General features: G+C 39.0%; 1 protein-coding gene across 3 annotated transcripts in view; it reads right to left on the bottom strand.

Moving 5' to 3' along the window:
• LOC127626585 (probable JmjC domain-containing histone demethylation protein 2C) overlaps nt 1-22,713 on the bottom strand; it is a 267,636-nt gene that overhangs the window by 133,115 nt on the left and 111,808 nt on the right. For all 3 annotated transcript variants that reach the window (XM_052102476.1, XM_052102477.1, XM_052102478.1), the window contains exon 2: nt 3,726-3,890. In XM_052102476.1, the coding sequence (XP_051958436.1) occupies nt 3,726-3,890 (165 nt within the window). The remainder of the gene's footprint in view (nt 1-3,725; nt 3,891-22,713) is intronic.

Below are 22,713 nucleotides of genomic sequence, written 5' to 3'. Positions count from 1 at the left end.
GAACATGAGAGACTGGTTTTGACCAACCTTAAGGACATCATTGGACTCCTGTTGGACCCCCTTCAGTTTGCTTATGGAGCAAACAGGTCTGTGGATGGTGCGGTCAATATGGGATTGCATTATATCCTGCAACACCTTGACAGACTGGCACTTATGCAAGGATCCTATTTGTGTAATTCAGTTCAGCCTTCAATACCATCATGCCTGATCTTCTCTCAACAAAACTGACCCAGCTCTCAGTGCCCACCCCAATCTGTCGATGGATCAACAGCTTTCTGACAGATAGGCAGCAGCTAGTAAGACTAGGGAAACTCACATCCAGGACCCTCATTATTAGCACTGGTGCTCCTCAGTGATCCATTCTCTTTCCACGACTCTTCTCCCTATACACGAGTGACTGCACTGCAAAAACCTCCACTGACAAGCTCCTGAAGTTTGCAGATGACACCCCGTCATCGGCCTCATCCACGACGGTGACGAGTCTGCAAACAGACGGAAGGTTGATCAGCTGGTTGTCTGGTGCGTTCATAACAACCTTGTTGCTGTCTGGTGCGGTCACAACCACCTTGAGCTGAACACGCTCAAAACAGTGGAGATGATAGTGGACTTCAGGAGAAATCTCCTCGTTTTTACCCTCAGGACATTTTCCTCATGAACAATAAAACTGCCTCAGGATTCCCCTTTAGTACAATAATGTAAATTCATATCTCATGTACGTATATAAATTCACATATTTTATTAAATAACTGTACATACCCCTACCTTGCAGATGCATTACAACTTGCACATGTACATACGCCATTCTGTTATATATCCTATTATTTGTATGTCTATTTATACTCCTACCTCGTTTTATATTGTCACTGTTATGTTCTGTGTGCACTAGTTTCTCATATTCCTTGTGTATGTGAGAATACTTGGCAAAAAAGCAAATTCTGATGCATTAGGTTTATTTTACATTTCTCACAGGCCTATTTCAGAACACTTATACAAGCGCTAGAGAAAGATTTAATGATTTGCAACTGCTTCTGAGGTTGTACTTTTAATCCTACTTTATTGTGTGTTGTATTGTTTTATTGTTATATGTGTGTATATGTGTTTGAATAATTGGGCTGCCTATCTTGGCCAGGACACTCCTGTAAAAGAGATTTTAATCTCAGTGAGGTTTTTCTCCTGGTTAAATAAAGGTTTAAATAAAAAAGAAATAATTTTTTTTAAATCCTAGCTTATTTTTATTTTTACATTGTAACTGTAATTGGTTAACGTTCTTAACCTAACAGCTGTCATATTAGATCATAGGCTATCTGCACTATTCGTTCTTAACAATAATGCCTGTATTTGCTAACGTTGATTTATTAAATGTATGTCATGTATATTTAATGTAGCCTACAATGATGAGTGTGCAAGTCAAGCACGTCGATGATAAATGGCCTTTTTTCAGCAGAATTTACCATTGGATTTGGCTGTTGGAAATATTTTAAATGGGTCGGATAAACAATGTATTTTTACTCTTTTCTGAGGGTTTCTTTCTTTTTAGACTAGTCAACTTCAAAATTTTTGTTTAAACATCAGTGAAATTAGTCGTTCCGCACATCCCTAGACATAACAGCGGTGAACCCTGTAATATGGTAAACATGCTATATTGTGAATACTCTGCACATTGTGCCTGAAAGGTGTTTCCCCTATATGCATTCTGCAGCAATGCACCTGAATTAGGAGTGCTACTATTCAATTTCACAAGGTTCATTTAACATTCTTGACGCAACATAATGCTTGCCAGTCCCGGTTAACTGTGCACTTTCTACACCGCGAAAGATTACCACCACATGCACACACAAATACACACACGTACTCAGTGGCGTCACCACATAACACGCGTATCAAACTCATATAATTTCATGTGGCCCGCAATCTAATTTCTGAAATGTAAGATGGCAGGGGATCGTAATGTTTCAATGACAGTTTCCTCATGAATATTAATGAGCCCTCCCCTGTCACCTTAACAGTATGTTTTGGAGCACATTTTGCTTGCTTCAAAAGCGTAATGAAACAGTGCAACACAGACCATTTATCAACATAGCTCAATGGATAGAGCAGCGGAAATGCAGAGTTGGTGCGTTAACTCGTGGACCATACAGATCATTATCAACAGCGCTAGACACTATCCGGATCAATTATCAACACAGCAGAATAGAAAGAGGTGCCTGAGTACAGGGCAGATGAGTTTATTTGCGAACTGGACTCAACAGACTATTTTAAATGTGCTTTGAACCAGTGAGATGTGTAGTGTGGATTGCAAAACCCTTTTGAATGTGGTCCAGAATTGTCTTTTGCAAAGCTATAAATGTCTCGATTTTGAATTTCTTTTAAAACAAACAGCTCCCACATTCTGAACGGCACTAACAAAGAAAACATGAGAAAACATAAATTAGAAGGCTTTTCAATTATAAGATCACAACGCTTACAAATATCAACTGTGGATTTACTGTAGAAGCATTAACTGTATTAACTATGGTAGTTGTTGTAGAAAAAGTCAATCTAAATCTATTTAGACTGCCATGTTATTATAAAAATGCCATAGTTCTTTAAATAGAAACCATAGTTATGAACCATAGTAGTGAGAGGCTATGCATAGTTTTCCAATGGTTAACATGGTCTTTTTACAAATATCATTGTTAAAACTATGAATAATAAGGAAGAAATATGGTACATTTTCATAATTATTATGGACCAAGATATCTGTTTTCCATCTGTGTAAAATCTGTTCTCTTGTAATGCTCTCTGATTGTAGGAAAATGTAAGTTGTTTTGTTTGCCTTCAGATATTCCAAGAGATATCTGTAGATTAATCAGTAGGAGCCTGAAGGAATCTATAAACTTAGTCACACAGTCAGAATATTTCAATTTATAAAAATTAGGTGTTCCTATTTACATCTGAATCCTAACCTCAAAACCAATGCTATACAGTCAAATTTGCATATCAGTGCACAAAATATGCAATATATGTAATTGCATGGATGCTACCAAAGCAGGTGCTAGTGTCACATTTTCAACCGGCCATTTGAGGGCACAAATAAACCCTGATATGGCTCAGGCTAAAATTAAGTTTGACACCCCTGTTTTAAGCTATTCCTCTACCGACTAAACAGACAGCATAACAGCACCTCTGCTGTAAAATATCATACTAACTCTACTAACACCACCCTTTTGCTGGGACTACGCAAGTAGAACCTCTTCTATCTTATTGTTTAATTGAAGCCAAATGCAATTCAATATACTATGAAGTAAACAGACAGAGGCATGTGGTTATACACCACATGTATGCATTGCCGCTATGACAACTGTCCTGTGTGTCATGTATGCCTGGCCCAGATGGCACTGTACTGCACACCATTACATAATCAAAACTGCACAAGCCATGAAACATTTAGAGTCTCTAAATCGCTCCCTATCCGTCTCTTTTAGAGGATGTCACACCCTCTGTTATTTCCCGACTTTTCAAAAGTCTTTCAAAGCCTCTAAACAAATAAGGATCTTATTGTCAGACGTGAGCCATTGATCTGAGAGACATCCAAACCCGAAATTATTCCAGCAACATAAAGGATCCCGACGTTCTTCCTCTGCAGAGCTATTGTTCCAGCTTTAATACTCCACAGCTGCACCTCAACGCACATCAAATCTAAAACTAAAAGATGTTCAGAGGAACAGAATAGATGAATGACTTACCAGGGCTGGCCACTGGATCTGCATGGCTTTTGTTCCCTGCAGCTGGGCACACTCCTTCCTTTTGGCCCAAACCAGCTGATGCTCCATCAGAAAGATCTGGAAGTCTTCGTGAACCTTGAACCACTCACGCTTCTCCCACTCGAGGTCGTCAAACTCCACGTACACCTGCAGAGAGAGAGGAAGGAGGGGGATAAAGGTCACTCACAGAAGCACATCCCTGATGTTTGTCAACATTCCCCAATGAATTGAACTCTATGGAGCAAAGCATATCATATATATATATATATATATATATATATATATATATATATATATATATATATATATCTTACAAAAGTGAGTACACCCCTCACATTTTTGTAAATATTTGAAATATTCTTTTCACGTGACAACACTGAAGAAATGACACTTCGCTACAATGTACCACCAACCCTGCGATTTGTGGCCAACCCGCTCTACCAACTGAGCAACAACCATGAGTGCTGCCAGCATTGCTGCAGAGGTTTAAGGGGTGGGGGGTCAGCCTGTCAGTGCTCAGACCATACGCCGCACTCTGCATCAAATTGGTCTGCATGGCTGTCGTCCCAGAAGGAAGCCTCTTCTAATGATGATGCACAAGAAAGCCTGCAAACAGTTTGCTGAAGACAAGCAGACTAAGGACATGGATTACTGGAACCATGTCCTGTAGTCTGATGAGATCAAGATAAACTTATTTGGTTCAGATGGTGTCAAGCATGTGTGGCGGAAACCAGGTGAGGAGTACAAAGACAAGTGTGTCTTGCCTACAGTCATGCATGGTGGTGGGAGTGTCATGGTCTGGGGCTGCACGAGTGCTGCCGGCACTGGGGAGCTAGAGTTCATTGAGGGAACCATGAATGCCAACATGTACTGTGAAATGTTAATAGTTCCTAGAATATCAAAATCCACAAAAGGAGGTAGATCCTTTTCATATTTGGCTCATAAACTATGGAATAGTCTCCCTAACACTGTTCAAGATTTTAGTTGGGTCTGCCGGAACCAGAAACCAGAAACATTGATCATGATTTATAACTCTGCAATAAATTGAATGGCATCTATGCTAATATTATTTTATTTGTTTCCCTGTCTCAACCTCGGGACTCCTATTCTGAGGTCACCAGGACCGGCTGGATCCAGCACCATTCCTGCTTCGTGTTGGACTCCACTGCTATGTGTCGCTGAATGATGATGACTAAATGCAGCCGATGCCAGCCAAACATCACTTCAGTCTATTATGATGGACTTCATAGGATGAACTGATGCCAACTCCAACCATAAGACATGGGATACTGCATATGCCATTGCCTTAACCTTCGATTTAGGATGGACCACACCAAACCTTACCGAAATTACAGGCCATGATGAACTGTGTTTCACATCCCTGATCTTTGCCTGCATCACCTCAGTCTATTGATGGACTACGATCTTGAAATGGAATGCATAGACTAACAATTGCCAAGAAAAGCCTTCATCAGGCAATTAACAAGGACAATTGCATCTATGTGAACTTCTGCAGTTAATCCAGGATGGACTTCAACGACATTGGTCATTAATCTTACAATTCAAACAAAATCGATGTATAAACACTGACCCATAACACTTACTTAGTTTAATAATTTTAAACCATGACTTTAACTATACATAAGTAATATTTACATTATATTCATGATGTTAGCCAGAGGGGAACTGGCCCCCACAGTGAGTCTGGTTTCTCCCAAGGTTATTTTTCTCTATTAATCTACATCTTATGGAGTTTTGTGTTCCTTGCCACAGTCACTTTCAGCTTGCTCACTGGGGATATTAATACAATTATTTTTTACTTATTTATTTTTAAACATAATTAACAATATCCCGCGACCCTGTACACAGGATAAGCGGTTGACGATGGATGGATGGATGGATGGATTAACAATATCGTATTTTATCTAATTACACAATGATGATTCATCGACATTATAGACATTATAGTTTTATTGTCTGGTAATGTCTGATCTTCTGTAAAGCTGCTTTGAAACGATGTGTGTTGTGAAAGGCACTATACAAATAAAATTGACTTGACTTGACATACTGAAGCAAAGCATGATCCCCTCCCATCGGAGACTGGGCCGCAGGGCAGTATTCCAGCATGATAACACACCTCCAAGACGACGACTGCCTTGCTAAAGAAGCTGAGGGTGAAGGTGATGGACTGGCCAAGCATGTCTCCAGACCTAACCCTATTGAACATCCTCAAACGGAAGGTGGAGTAGCACAAGGTCTCTAACATCCAACAGCTCTGTGATGCCGTCATGGAGGAGTAGATGAGGACTCCAGTGGCAACCTGTGAAGCTCTGGTGAACTCCATGCCCAAGAGGGTTACAGCAGTGCTGGAAAATAATGGTGGCCACACAAAATATTGACACATTGGGCCCAATTGGGGGTGTACTCACTTTTGTTGCCAGAGGTTTACACATTAATGGCTGTGTGTTGAGTTATTTTGAGGGGACAGCAAATTCACACTGTTATACAAGCTGTACACTCACTACTGTACATTGTAGCAAAGTGTCATTTCTTCAGTGTTGTCACATGAAAAGATGGAATCAAATATTTACAAAAATGTGAGAGGTCTACTCACTTTTGTGAGATACTGTAAACAGTGTGAATCTCCACAAGTCAGCTTCATCCTTGGGAGCAATTTCCAAACATCTGAAGGTACCACATTTATCTATACAAATAATAAACACCATGGGACCATGCAGCCATCATACCACTCCTAGAGATGAACGTAGTTTGGTGCAAAAAGTGCAAATCAATCCCAGAACAACAGCAAACCTTGTGAAGATGCTGGAAGAAACAGGTAGACAAGTATCTATATCCATATTAAAACAAGTCCTATATCGATATAACCTGAAAGGAGGCACAGCCACTGCTCCAAATCTGCCATAAAATAAGCCAGACTATAGTCTGCAAGTGCACATGGGGACAAAGATCTTACTTTTTGGTCTGATGAAACAAAAAAGTAACCGTTATAATATAAAAATGTAACTAATATATATATATATATATATATATATATATATATATATATATATATATATATATATATATACACAGCTCTGGAAAAATTAAGAGACCACTGCAAAATTATCAGTTTTTCTGGGTTTACAATTAATAGGTATGTTTTTGAACATTTTTGTTTTATTCTATGAAGTACTGGCAACATTTCTCCCAAAGTAATTTTCTTTGTGATAAAAACAACATCATATTCATTTTTTAAACAACACAATACTAATGTTTTAACTAAGGAAGAGTTCAGAAATCAATATTTGGTGGAATAACCCTGATTTTCAATCACAGCTTGCATGCGTCTTGGCAGATTTCCGTCTAACCATTAGACGAACAGGTGGAGGATCGGTGATGATCTGGGGGTGCTTCTGCAAGGTTGAATTCAGGCAGATTAGTCTTTGTGAAGGACACATGAATCAAGCCATGTACAAGGTAATCCTGGAAGAAAACTTGCTATCTTCTGCTCTGACAATGTTCCCCAACTCTAAGGGTTTTTCCACCAGGACAATGCTCCATACCACACAGCCAGGTCAATCAAGGTGTGTGTGTAGGACCACCGGATCAATACACCATCATGTTAAGCCCAATCTCCACACCTGAGCCACATTAAAAAACCTCTGGAATGTGAGGAATCAAGAGGAAGATGGATGGCCACAAGCCATCAAACAAAGACGAGCTGCTTAAATGTTTGTGCCAGGAGTGGCATAAAGTCACCCAACAGCAATGTGAAAGACTGGCCGAGAGCATGCCAAGATGCATGAAAGCTGTGATTGAAAATCAGGGTTATTCCACCAAATATTTATTTCTGAACTCTTCCTAAGTTAAAACATTATTATTGTGTTGTTTAAAAAATAACATGAACTTGTTTTCTTTGCATTATTCAAGGTCTAAAAACACTGCATCTTTTTATATATTTTGACCAATTTTCATTTTCTGCAAATAAATGCTCTCAATGACATTATTTATATTTGGAATTTGCAAGAAATGTTTACCCCAGTAATCCATTTCCTACCAAGCTGTACTGATATCATGTCTCTCCTACCACTCCTTGGTCTTATTATGGCAGCCATGTAATAAGCAGGATTTGGCCTATGTCCTCCATTCACGTCGTGGTCCTGATCACCCTGTCTGGGTTTATTTTGCGATAATGGTCGGCTGACGGTACGTTATGCCTTACGTATATCACTTTGGATAAAAGCATCTTGGAGCTACAGAAAAGAGTTACAGCTTTTAAAAACATCTGCGTGGACTGCTATACTAATAATTTAAACACCAGCAATTATTCAAAGTGTAGCAGTGCAATTTCACAGCCATAAAAGGTCAGTTGTCTTAAAGAGCAACATGCAGGTTGGACACCCCTATATAGCATAGTGTATGTTGATGATAAAACAACTAGATTTTCTGAACTGGAGTAATATATATTTAGCCATTAACGATATTTTGAGATAAATTGTTATAAAATAACTTCCGCGTCTATAAAGCACTAACTGGAAGTGACGATGGGCGAGGGAGTCTGGTCAAGTTCAAGCTCAGGTTACAATGGATGCGAATGAAGAAACCGAGTTCTCGGTGTGGACGAACATGCCTATGATGGCCCACAGGCCTATAATTATGAGCAAATTAAGAGTTAAAATTATTAAAAGTAAGACTTACTCTGCTAAGTCCTCGTTTTAGTTGCACAGAATGTCTGCTAACGTTAGCACTTTGTCCTCCAGTCCAGCCCGTGCCAAAATCCGGTGTACACTTTGACGGTGGACTTGATTCCATCGAGTGCACCGAGGGAACAGCATCAGTAATCAGCCTCACGTGGTCCTTACTCCGAAATCCCATCCGAGACTCCAACAAATCTCCAGGTCGATAATTCTCCGGAGTGAAATGTGCGCCACAAGCGACCGAGTGTGTGGCAACAGACGCGGCAGTGAAGTCTGCTCTCTTCACCTGCACAAAACGCACTCAAGACCGAAAAGCCTTGTTTTTTCTAGAAGGAAAATGATGGACACGATGTCCTGACAGGCTGGAATTCGTGCATCCAGCACAAACACAATAATTTACCATTATGGCTTCTCTAAAACTTTCTGTCTCTCACTACTGCTCTAACTACATCAACACCCACAATGAGAGCTAACCACGAGCTCTTTTGTTTGCCTCGCCCTACGTCATATGACGCGTTGATAGCGGGAAAGGCGTATTCCAGAGCCTAGCACATTTTCATCAAAATCTCTACATCAAATGAGATTTCATTAGTAATTTCTACATATGTGTTTTTAAAAGACCTCTGCAGACAATATAAAGTATTAATTCAGTTATAAATTCAACCTGCATGTTGCTCTTTAAATGCCCTATGTTTGGTTTGATTTCATGGAGCAAACGTGGTCACTCACACCCTGCCTTCTTCACTATCACAGCATTAAAAAAGTACCTTAACTTCAGTGGTTATGCCTTGCTGAGAAACACTCTACAGCCATGTGATTATGAGCAGAACATTTGTGTATTTGTGCAAGAGACAGACAGAACAAGAGGTAGTGCATGAGAAAGAACATGTGTTTGAGCTCCTGGATGTTTCAACATCCAGGAGACCACATCACAATGACAGCATGTGTCTGGCCTGTCAAATTCTCTGCTTTCACTTCATGTGTGTACCCCTAAGGTAGGCGTAGCGTGATAAACTGGAGAACTGGTTTCCAATAATAAGAAGCACTGAGGGTTTGGCAGTACTCTTGAGTCTGTATTCCAACTGGAAAAACCGTTCCTCCACTGGACAGAATCCATGTGTTGACTAATATGATCCTGCACCCAACACTTTTAAAGTGCATACAGAAAGAGCCCAGCTAATGATTTGAAACGCACAGATCTCCTCATCTACTTCTGAGAGCTGTGGGAATCATCAGCTTGAGTGAGTCAGCCGAGAGTGCATTGCACAAATCCAGTGCTGAGCAACGTGCGCTAACAGAAGTGGGTTTCATAATGACGATTCATAGCAGAAATGATTCACAGACACTTTTGTGGTAACTCGGTCTGAATGGAGTTGGGAAGCTGTAATGAGAATAAGAGGGGAACAGGTGAGTTTTGACATATGACTTGTCAGGACAATTTTCACACGGACCACCTTGTGGTGTGCAAACTGACTGAGCTAAAGAATAAGGCCAATTTAATAGCACTGCTTGGAATAATATCCCATCACTCCTAAAAATAAATAAATAAATAAAACCAAGAAAATGTCCTGGTCCTATTTTACTTCAAAAATCAAAAGAAACTAATAAGAAATTCTAGTTTAAATATAGAAAATGAAGCATAGATTTAGAGCATTCAAGTTTTTTTTTTACAAGGTTTTTAATCACAATTATGCACATTTTTACCATCGATGATGGGAATAGTGAAGTAAAATGTCAGGATGCTTTTTGGTAATGAGAATCATCTTTATAGTCCTTTAGACTCGAGTTATACAAATGCAGGTATCTCCTGACCTCCTCACACACATGCTCTCGACTTGCACATCCACTGTTGCACATCAAATTCTCCTGCTGTTTATATCATCTTCTTGCACTTCTTTGTAAAGGTAATGGCTCAATTGTGAGTGTTGCCAACTTGTGGACCCACTAATCAGTGCAAATAATTTCAGGCGCACAAGCTTCCTGCACGTTCAGAAAAATTGTGCTGCATGCGTTCAGTGCTCGAGCACTCTGCTGATGATGAAATTTGCAAGAACTGGCAATATTTCCTCTGCATTCTTCTTTAGTATTAACGTAGGTGAGATAATAAAAATCTAACACAAGCTGGTGATATAAAATTACCTCAGGTTTCCAGAGTTAAGGTCAACATCTCATTTGAAGTTGTATCTGTCTGTTTTTTTTTTTTTTCTCCTTTGCAAAATGTAGGGCTCACTTAAAATAAACAGAACATTAACCCTCTGGGGTCGGCAAACGCGTCGGCGCGTTTTGCTGTTTTTTTTCACATAGTAGTAACATAGACTTAAAATACTCCGTCATTTATGGTCATATAAATACAATCAATACATGATTATAAACTATAGAGGGTCTTCTTTTTTTGTGTACACTCATATTAACATCAAAACCTTGTGTTTTTTTAAATAAAGAAAATAAAAGGGTAAGCTTTCAGCAGTCTCTGTGTTCACGATCATATTTCAGAAACACGTCACTAAAATTAACTTAAACTCCGCGAATTCTTCTCACACAAACATGAAACATATGTCTAAAGAAAGCTTAAAATGTCTACTTTTAAATAAAACAATTCAAATTTAAAACAAATATTCTCCTGCAATGCAATCTGTTTGAAACAAAGCGATGTACAGTTTTTACCGGTCCATCTCATTATCTGTAATGTGATCCCACCCACCAGCAGAACGCGCCATTCATATGCTAATGTGCTGAGACGATCAAGGGAAAAGTACACGCCCCCGACTGCGAGATTTGATGTAAACAAACACAACTAAACTTTTCTGCGTGCTTGTAACGATACACAGGCGATCAAACTCTTGGCTATTAAGGAAGAGTTAACATTTTTCTCAGACGAAGAGGTGGACATTTGTATTTTGAAGAGAGATTTGTTCCAGCAGAGGATACAATTTCAAACGAGTAAGTCATTTAGTTTTCATTAGCTGACATGCTATTTTATATAAACATGTACATATTTTACTAGTGGGACTGTTTCCAGACAGGATTCAAAGTTTGACATTTGACATTCAAAGTATTGACATGTCCTAATAGGCAAGTTTTAGTTACATGTAAATGTTGTTATTTACATTGTATGCTGTATGATATAAATATGATATGTAATATGATATAAAAATAATATGAATGTTAGATTATATTTTAATGTGTTTATGCTGACTCATTATCATCAACAAAGCTTGTGCTTGCAAATATCTGTTCTTAAATATGCCCATATTAGAAAATCAGCATATTATCATATGTATTTTGGATCAAATAAATGCAGTCTTGGTGAGCAGAAGAGACTTCTTTTAATGGTAGTGTAGGTCTAAAATTAAGTAAAGTCTTTATGTAAAGAAAATATATAGTCAGATTACTTCTTTTAACTTAAAACTTGATTTTGATCATTAAGTCTCCTCACATTAATTCGCTCTCTGTCACATTCCTCATTGATAGGCCCAGAGGAGTGGTCTTTGTGTCCTCAGGTGTGAATCTCATCAATATTCATGATCGTTCACGCCTCCTCGCATATTATCATTCAGCTCTAAAATTGTCACACAAAAGTTAAATGACTATATTGTTTTGTATGAATGAGTGATCAGGATGATTTTCACATCATTTTGTAGCAAAACTCTAGGCTACAAGATCCAGTTCTCAAAAGTCAAATGTTTAGTATGTTTAGTATGTGTTATATGGCCTTATTTCAGTGACTTAAAATTTTCGTTTTTTCAAAAACCATGCATAAACATTATTTTCTCAAAAATACAAACCTGTACATACATGTTGCTCACATATTATTGTAGCCCAGTTTGTGCTGAATACAGTGTTATCAGACTTTAGCCATTAATATGTTTTTAAGCAACTGAAAAAAGCACAAATGTCAAGGCATGTCAAAACTTCTCCAGGGCCCAAAACACCCTCAGACCCCAGAGGGTTAATGTCCATTGTTGTGGACGCTAATATAGTTATCGTTACAGTTATAGTTATTGCTGTGAACTATTTATCAATTATTTATCCTGTAAATAATGTCAAAATGAAAAAAAAATATATATTTCTTTATTCAAACGAAATTATTATTTCTCTTTTTCTTTTTCTTTTTTTTTGGTTTGGGGTTAGATATAGCAGGACATTTATTGACAGGTTTTTGATAACCACCCAGATATGGCTCAAGCCCCTCTAATATAATTCTAATGGATTTTGTTCATTTATTCTATTGTCCTCCAAGCAATTCTCCCAAGTCTGACCACTTAGAAAAGTGATAGCTTACTCTCTTTAACAATCTGCACGATTTGAGGTATCATTTATGTCCGTAGCACAAACAGTGTGGGATGATTTACAAGTCCCTAATACTACACAAGCAATAAAATAGAAATAAAAGCTAATAAAGAACATATTGGTGTTTCTAAATCTCCCCCTCCAATGTCATAGCCAAATAGAAACATCCAAATACAGTGGTGTGCCTGTACCTTTAAATGTTTCACACAGATGTTCAGCTTGACATAAGGGCAACATGATCCAGGAATATTAGCTTAGAATATTAGGAATATGTCCTAGTGCTATATTTAAAATGGCATGCAAACAAGTAACTTTTTCCATCCATCTACTATGGTGCCAGCAGACCTGATCCAACAAAAATACAATATTTTCAGAAGGGGCATACAAACAAACCAAATAACTTGGTGGAAGAGTAACAAAATGCTTAATCATAAATGCACATGTGCGTATGAGATGTCTGAAACGTGTGAGAGTGTTCAAAGTCCTATTGGGAAAGGGTTAGGTAAATTTGTGTTTCACAGAAATACTTGGTAGCATTAATCCCAACCGAATCGAACACAACTGTGTTTTTGGTCGCACATCCTCGAATCTCACACATAAAAATGACAAAGCAAATCAGGCTACACATTAATGTTTGTCCTCTGGTCCCAGACAACCGTAAAATACGTAAATTTGTATTTATTTTTTTAAACATAAAAAAAACTGAAACATCAAATAAGGTTGTCCAATTGGGCCACTAAAGCCATCTTTAAACTGCAAACACAGCATAGAAGGAGTGTGCGGACAGACTTTCAAATGAGGCACAGATATGGTATAAATGTATTTTAAAAGGAATCAATAATTGCAAGGAATTTTGCTGAATACTGTAACATAGCAATTTTTACTGACCGTATGAATCACTTAATGGCCACCTTCATTTATGGATATTTTGACAACTTGGTTAACAGTTGGTTGTTCAAGTATTGCCTGCTGTCATAATTCCCATTCTAGTCGAATAATAAGCCTAATTGAAGCATCGATGAGAAAAAAAAAGAATGTAAAAATGACCCCATCTACTCTCTTATTTTTTTTGGTATTAAATCTTACAATAATAAAGAAAAGCTACATATAATAAGCATTTAAGAATTCTCACCATTTACTCTCTTAATAAATATCCCTGGTCCTATTGTACATTATCGGTGCTCATTATTTTAAAGAAAAACTTTGTTGTTTTTATCATTTTTCCATCTCCAAATGTACTAATTTGAATGTTTGAAACCATTTACGATGCCTGAAATTGCAGCTTACTATGTTTTGAAATGCTGCCTCTTTATGTGTGTGTAGGCATGTAAAGTCCAGCCTTAATTCCTGCAGTGACACACATGACCAACAGCTTCAATGATCCCCTCCCTCCCTTAATCTCAACTGCAAGGATCATGGAGGACGTCGGGGGCTTCCCTCATTCACCCCCTCTCAGAATGAAACATTCACTTAAGATTGTGTTTTTGCTGAAGCCAATCTCTCATTCGAGTCTCTGCTGCTGGCTAGATGAAAAATTCTCTCTCATTAAAAATTGATGGGTAACGAGAGCCAGTGTTTGTGTGTGTGTATAGGGCACAGATATTGCTTATGCTGGTTATTAAGGAGGTGACCAGTAGGCCTGAGGATCTGGTGCCATGGCTGAGTATTAGTGAGAGACGGGCATACACCGCTGCCACTGTAAACCACAATGAGTGTTCTTTGAACACAACAGTGGTCGACCTACAGTTGAATCAGAAGTTTACATACACCTTAGCCAAAGACATTTTAAACTCGGTTTTTCACAATTCCTGACATTTAATCATAGAAAACATTCCCTGTCTTAGGTTAGTTAGGATCACTACTTTATTTTAAGAATGTGAAATATCAGAATAATAGTAGAGAGAATGATTTATTTCAGCTTTTATTTCTTTCATCACATTCCCAGTAGGTCAGAAGTTTACATACACTTTGTTAGTATTTGGTAGCATTGCCTTTAAATTGTTTAACTTGGGTCAAATGCTGTGAGTAGCCTTCCACAAGCTTCTCACAATAAGTTGCTGGAATTTTGGCTCATTCCTCCTGACAGAATTGGTGTAACTGAGTCAGGATGTAGGCCTCCTTACTCGCACATGCTTTTTCAGTTCTGCCCACAAATTTTCTATCGGATTGAGGTCAGGGCTTTGTGATGGCCACTCCAATACCTTGACTTTGTTGTCCTTAAGCCATTTTACCACAACTTTGGAGGTATGCTTGGGGTAATTTTCCATTTGGAAGACTCATTTGTGACTGAGCTTTAACTTCATGGCAGATGTCTTGAGATGTTGCTTCAATATATCCACATAATTCTCCTTCCTCGTGATGCCATCTATTTTGTGAAGTGCACCAGTCTCTCCTGCAGCATAACACCCCAACAACATGATGCTGCCACTCCCATGCTTCGCGGTTGGGATGGTGTTTTTCGGCTTGCAAACCTCATCCTTTTTCCTCCAAACACAACGATGGTGATTATGGCCAAACAGTTACATTTTTGTTTCATCAGACCAGAGGACATTTCTACAAAAAGTAAGATCTTTGTCACCATGTGCACTTGAAAACTGTAGTCTGGCTTTTTTATGGCGGTTTTGGAGCAGTGGCTTCTTCCTTGCTGAGCAGCCTTTCAGGTTATGTCGATATAGGACTCGTTTTAATGTGGATATAGATACTTGTCTTCCTGTTTCCTCCAGCATTTTCACATGGTTCTGGGATTGATTTGCACATAACTACGTTCATCTCTAGTAGACAGAATGAGTCTCCTTGCTGAGGGATGGCTGTGTGGTCCCATGGTGTTTTAAATTGCATACTATTGTTTGTACAAATGAACGTGGTACCTTCAGACGTTGGGAAATTATTCTCAAGGATAAACCAGACTTTTTTCTGAGGTCTTGGATGATTTCTTTGATTTTCCCATGATGTCAAGCAGAGGCACTGAATTTGGAGGTAGGCTTTAAAATACATCCACAGGTACACCTCCAATTGACTTCAATTAGCCAAAAAGCCTATCAGAAGCTAATTGTCTAAAGGCTTGACAGAATTTTCTGAAAATTTCCAAGCTGCTTAAAGGCACAACTTGGTGTATGTAAACTTGTGACCAACTGGAATTGTGATATAGTCCATTAAAAGTGAAACAATCTGTCTGTAAACAATTGTTGGAAAAATGTCTTGAGTCATGCACAAAGTAGATGTCCTAAACAACTTAAGCCAAAACTATAGTTTGTTAATATGAAATCTGTGGAGTGGTTAAAAAATGTATTTTATTGACTTCAACCAAAGTGTATGTAAACTTCTGACTTCAACTTGAATATCAAATCTGTATGTATATCATATCTTAAATATCGTATATGTTGGAAACTGAAAGATCCAGCATGACAATTGGAAGAAGCTGGTATAAAATAAGCAGAGAGAGGATGAAAAGGAAGGATGGATTGGAGGACAGTAAACAGTACAGTTCTAGATGGTCCAGTTCTGCCTGTTCAGTGGGGTGGAAGCTGCCTAACCCAACAGCATCTGAGCTGCTCATTTTGATAACCAACCTGAACAGAAAAAGGAAACCACTTGTGAGAGATTAAAGAGAAAACTAAACCTTTCTGCATTCAAGCTTAGACTAGTGCTACAATCCATCAAAGTGTGTGTGTGTGTGTGTGTGTGTGTGTGTGTGTGTGTAGAAGAGAGAAAGTGGGTCAGGGCAAGTCTGACAGAACATTCTGCCCTGTCTTTTTCAAAACAAACACGCCATCTCTGGTAATGTACATTGATGCTCCTTTGCCAAAATAAACCAAAGATTCAAAATGTTTCACTAGTCTCGTTTCAAGAGAAACCATAGTGACATGCAATTGTTTTATCTAATTAAGAATTCATCTGAATGGAAGAGAGAAAGACATATGGGTTTGAAACAATATGACTGTGAGTAAATGATGACCATTTTCATTTTCCAATGACATATTCATTTAATTTCAATTTCAAGATGTGACGACTGGTGGTCTTTGCTAACAACATGGGCTAACAAAATAAACCAACACTGATGCAACCAATCCTAAAAGATGCCAGAATATTACGTTCCGCCCCACCTGTTTAACTAAAGATGAAAATAGGCAGTAGGAAAGCTGAAAGCATGAGTATATTTAGTGAAAATCTGATCCGAATCTGGGATCAGGCTTACGCTGCTTACTGATCTCTGCAAAGCAAATTATATGCTGTTTACTAAGCAAAGAGAAGTCTGATGAAGAATACACATTATAGCCTAGAAATTATCTAGGCAATATAGCTTAGAAAATAACTCAATATTTCTCAACATATATTTTGATATTTATGCATTTCCTCTGAAATCGATTAAAACTTTTTCAATCAGAGGAAACAATCTTTCATCCAAACAGCAATTGTCGTCAAGTAGAATGAACATGTTTAATATAAGAACTAAAATACAGTAAAAGTCATATGAACACAAGGAAGAATGGTATGTAATAATTTTCATTTTATTAATTTGTCAAAATTCGATTAATCTAATTTAAGAGACTGTTATCTCAGTGAGTTTTAACCCAGTTAAATAAAGGTTATGAACTAAATATATGCACCAATAACACAATAAACAGAAATATATACCAATAGTGTATTTTTACAAAAACACTTTAATATGTGAAGAATGGGCATGCTGAAACCTATGCAAAAAGCCATCTTGATTGATAATGCAAATGAATAGTTGAATCTGAGTTCTGAATCGATTAATTAAATCAAACTTGCATTTAAAATATTTGTCTTAAACTCGTGAGATGCAAAACAAAGAGGGATCGCAAAATATTCTAACAGTAACGCTAAATAAAAAGTGCCTTAAAGTCATTGCGATATTCATAATGTTGCTTAATTTTACATTGCCAGCAATATTGTTGCGAATATATCGCACAGCCTTACAGCTACACACATAAACAATATCCATCCTTGTTCTCTGACAGTCGTCTATGCACAGCAGCACAATGTGAAAGCAGGATGAGGTTGACCTGAGAAAACAGCCCAACACAGGCAAACAGAACAAAAGCAGGAAGGGGCTAGAAGCGTAGAACACATCTGATATCTCCCTACTACACGTGCCTCTGCCATGGGTCGCAGAACTGATCATAGGTCAGACTTCACGTTGGATCTGGTTATGGATGCAGTGGCCAGCAGAGCTGAGATAACAGAGGGTTAAACCTGTATGTAGAGCTAACAGACAGAGCGAGAGAGAGAGTGTTTTTAATGGGAACAGTTAAAGGGTCAGCTCTGGTCTGCCTGGCCATGCATAAGGGATGAGGCTTGTACTGACTCCAAAATCATGCAGACTGCAGGGTGGTTACATAACTGCATTCAGTCAGATGCTCAGGGAGAAAAGGGCTGTCTGCCTGGTCGTTGAACCCTGCACAACTAGATTAGGGTCTGGAAATGCAGTTAGGCTGAGCCAAGCACGTACAGGGTTTGACCGTTTTATGTAAGGCTATGGCAATGCCGAAAATGGAACAGTGTTGGAACATGGCCATTAGAGGCATGCAGTGTGTTTGGTAGTACAAGAAAATCTGTGGTGATTGAATCAAAACATTGTAGACATGGATGGGGCATCCGACAACTGACTACTCGGAATAGTGAGGTGGACAAGTGAGTTTATCTTAGGTAGTGGTTGACTAATATGTTTTTTTTTTTAATGGCAGATACCGATAGCCAGAGAGCTGGGTGGCCGATACAATGCCAATTTATCACACAATTTAATATAGTATAACAAACATAAAATTGCTAAAAAAAATAAATAAACTCTTATTTAGCTCTATTTTTACACTAAACTTTAACTTTGTAAAAAAATTATCTTATAAACAAGATTGTATTTTAAATAGTAGTTAACAGTTTCTTCAGATTTCTGTTTAGTCATCTGTGGCAGGGCGGGGCCGGGTCGTGATCCCACACACCCGGTCCCGTATTAGGCTAATCAAGCCTCAGAAAGGGATAAAGGTTGACTGTAGAGGATCGTGCGGGAGAGAGAGATCCATCTCGGAGGCTTGATTAGCCTAATAAGGGACCGGGTGTGTAGGATCACAACCCGGCCCCGCCCTCCGCCCTGCCACATCATCAAATATTAGTAATTTATTTGCACATAAAGAAACTGATAATATATTAGGAAGAAGGATATAACAGTACACACACACAACAAACCACGGATGGCATGTGCACATTAGTAATTGCATTTTCTCACAAAAAAGGCAGAATCAAACCCATTGTACATTGGGTTTGAATTAGGGCTGCAAATAACGATTATTTTGATTATCGATTAATATAACGACTATTAGAATGATTATTCGACTATTCGAAAATTATTGCAACGATTAATCATTAGCTCTAAACCGATTATTCAGCTTGTGCCCCGACTTAAAAGGTTGTATTAAACATGCTTGCTAATTCACTGAATTAACAGAAATGTTTTATTAAGTTTAATTCAGTAAAGAAATTCTATTTCTTAATGATGACTATTGTTAGTGTTTTTGTCTTGTTTTCATTTTAAAATTTCATTGTAAATGTATCCTTAAAACAAAATACATTTACTTGAGAAGAAACATATAAGATATTTAGACTTGCTTTAAGAGAATATATCTTAAATATAAGTGTATTTTGTATATACGTGTATTTTTTTCACTTGGTTATACTTCTGCGAGTGCAGTAAAGACCAAATATGCTTATATTCAAGATCTATTTTCTAAAAGCAATGCTGCTTCTCATCTTTTTTTTTAAAGGATTTCTAGGTATTTTACAATATTTTTATTTTTAATATTATATTCAAAATTCTCAGATAACAAATTTTTCTTCTGCAGTATAGCTGCTAATTTTTCTTTACATTGTTTTAAAGGAATTTTTGATATTTTTATTGGAAAACAGGCCAAAACAAATCATAAACATATATTGTTGACATGTATAATGGGGGTGAACACTACCCTCTCTCACCTTTTTGTTCACTTCAATCCATCTTTAACTCACAAAAAAACAAACTCTCTCTTATTAATAAAGCCGCTTATTACAAATTTTCTTCACGTTAAGAAATGCACAGTGACATATGTTATGATTCAATAAGTCACGAGCCATCGCGTTATAATCTAGCTTTAGAAAGTGCGCGCTCGAGGGACGAGCATCCTCACGACAGAGTGTGCATCAGTCGAGTGCAGTTTCAATCTCTCCCCATTAGATCGGGACATTAGAGCAACTCATAGAAGAGAAATGCCAGTTTCAGAGGTTGTAATTAATTACATGACTTGCTTCTGTATTATTTTAACCTTAATAAAGCTATAACACATTAAATATAACTGCATTTAAGATGTAACACTGGGGTGTTTCCTTTAAAGAGATCTGGCTCTGCTTATTCCACAACAAGAGTGCTTCTGTATTTAATTCTTTGGTATTTTTTCATAATTCCATTGAACTTTGCGATCTACATAAGCTGAAACAATTTGGAAAGTTTGGAGTGCATCTGGACTGTGATTTGTGTTATTCTTCCTCTCCTCATTCAGATGCAAGCTGCAATGCTGCAATGCTGCAATGCTGCAATGCTGCGTCATCAGTTTAACCCTCTGAGGGTGTTTTGAGCCCTGGAGAAGTTTTGACATGCCTTGACATTTGTGCTTTTTTCAGTTGCTTAAAAAACATATTAATGGCTAAAGTTTGATAACCCTGTATTCAGCACAAACTAGTTAGCAACATGTGTGTACAGGTTTGTATTTTTGAGAAAATAACATTTATGTATGGTTTTTGAAAAAACAAAATTTTTAAGTCACTGAAATAAAGCCATATAACACATACTAAACATTTGTCCACAAGACTTTTGAGAACTGGATCTTGTAGCCAAGAGTTTTTGCTACAAAATGATGTGAAAACCATTCTGATCACTCATTCATACAAAACAATATAGTAATTTAGGCGTGAATGATCATGAATATGGATTGCAATTCACACCTGAGAGACAAAAGACCCTTCCCTGGGCCTATCAATGAGGGATAGAGAATGAATGTGAGGAGACTTAATGATCAAAATCAAGTTTTAAGTTAAAAGAAGTAATCTGACTATACATTTTCTTTACATAAAGACTTTACTTAATTTTAGACCTACACTGCCATTTGAAAGAAGTCTCTTCTGCTCACCAAGACTGGATTTATTTGATCCAAAATACAGTAAAAACATTGTGTGAACTCATTTTACAATTTAAAAGAACAGTTTTCTATTTGAATATTGTAAAATCCAATTTGTGATCAAAGCTGAATTTTCAAAATCATTACTGCAGTCTTCAGTGTCACATGATCCTTCAGAAATCATTATAATATACTGATTTTCTAATATGGTCATATTTAGAAATACATACTCATTTAACCTGAACGTCTAGGTTACGGATGTAACCTCCGTTCCCTGACGGAGGGAACGAGACGTTGTGTCGGAGAAGCGACACTAGGGGTCTCTCTTGAGCACCGAATATGCCTCTGATCCATTGAAAAAAGGCCAATGAGAAGTTGGCAATCAGTATTTGCATACCCCGCCCCCGGACATACGGGTATGTCCATCAGGGAACGGAGGTTACATCCGTAACCTAGACGTTCCCCGTCTGTCGCTCTCTCCACGTTGTGTCGGAGAAGCGACACTAGGGGTCCAATTTAAATCCGCCCTGCGCTGAGCCGTGTACGTGTTCTGCTGACACAGGAGCGGGCAGGTATTTGTTACGTGCCATACGGCCAGCTGTGTCAGACTGCATGTACCCTTCCCCAATGCCCCAGAAAAGTCGTCGGAATCCTTATGGTTACCCTAGGCAGGGGAACAAGGCGACGCTTGCCAACCTGGGAACGGGCCAAGCCTGGCTGGGCCTCTTTTCTCTCTATGTTTCTCGCATAGAGCAATAGACAGCCGGGGCCCTTACACGCACTGAGGGAAGGGGGTCCAATTCCCATTCTTCTAGGGGGGAAAAGACCCTGCGGAGACCACCCCTGCCCAACTGGGGAGGTACGGTGGTGAATACATCACATGTGTTTTTAGGCGACACTTGGAAGTGGCGCGGTGGCAGATCCAGCCTCAGCAAGGGTGGAGTTGCTACACACGGCGACCGGGGGAAAATGTGGGTCTGCTCGTAAGGGGACCGTATCGTGGAAAATACACACAGGGGGAGTCCGCATAGGAGTCCCTACTCTGTGGAGCACCTATTCCAGTACAGGGTAGATCTGAGTACCCGCAGTGGATTGGGTCGGCAAGTTCCTCCGCCGAACTGCGGACCCATGAGGGCTAGGGAGGAATCGACCATTCGCATTGAGTGGAGTCTCCTGGGAAAAAAGACGCACTGTTTTACCTCAAGCGAGGGAAAGGGCGTATATGCAAGCGATTCACCCGGCCAGCCTATCAGTGTGTTACCGAGTTCTACTGGCTCAGACCTGAGAAAACACGGGATGAAACTGACTTAACCCTGAGATTGTAGTATCTCTCCAAAGGTGTTGGGTGTCGCCCAACCCGCTGCTCTACAAATGTCTGCCAGGGAGGTACCCTTGGCCAGTGCCCACGAGGACGCAACACTCCTTGTCGAGTGAGCTCAGACCCGCAAGTGGGGGGGCAATGAAATGGCATCTACATCCCAGTGGGAAAGCCTCTGTTTGGAGACAGCGTTTCCTTTCCGCTGTCCCCCAAAGCATACAAAGAGCTGCTCAGAGCGTCTAAAGCTCTGCGTGCCGTCCAGGTAGGTACACAAAGCACGTACCGGACACAGCAACGAATGGGCTGGGTCTGCCTCCTCCCGGGGCAGCGCTTGCAGGTTCACTACCTGGTCTCTGAAGGGCGTGGTAGGAACCTTGGGCACATAGCCCGGTCGCGGTCTTAGGATCACATGAGTGTCTGCCGGACCAAACTCCAGGCAAGTGTCGCTGACAGAGAACGCTTGCAGGTCCCCGACTCTCTTGATGGAGGCGAGCGCGATCAGC

Source organism: Xyrauchen texanus, chromosome 33, assembly GCF_025860055.1.
Source record: "Xyrauchen texanus isolate HMW12.3.18 chromosome 33, RBS_HiC_50CHRs, whole genome shotgun sequence".
NCBI lineage: Eukaryota > Metazoa > Chordata > Actinopteri > Cypriniformes > Catostomidae > Xyrauchen > Xyrauchen texanus.
Note: the sequence above shows the minus strand (reverse complement) of the source record. Positions and strands in the feature narration are given on the sequence as shown.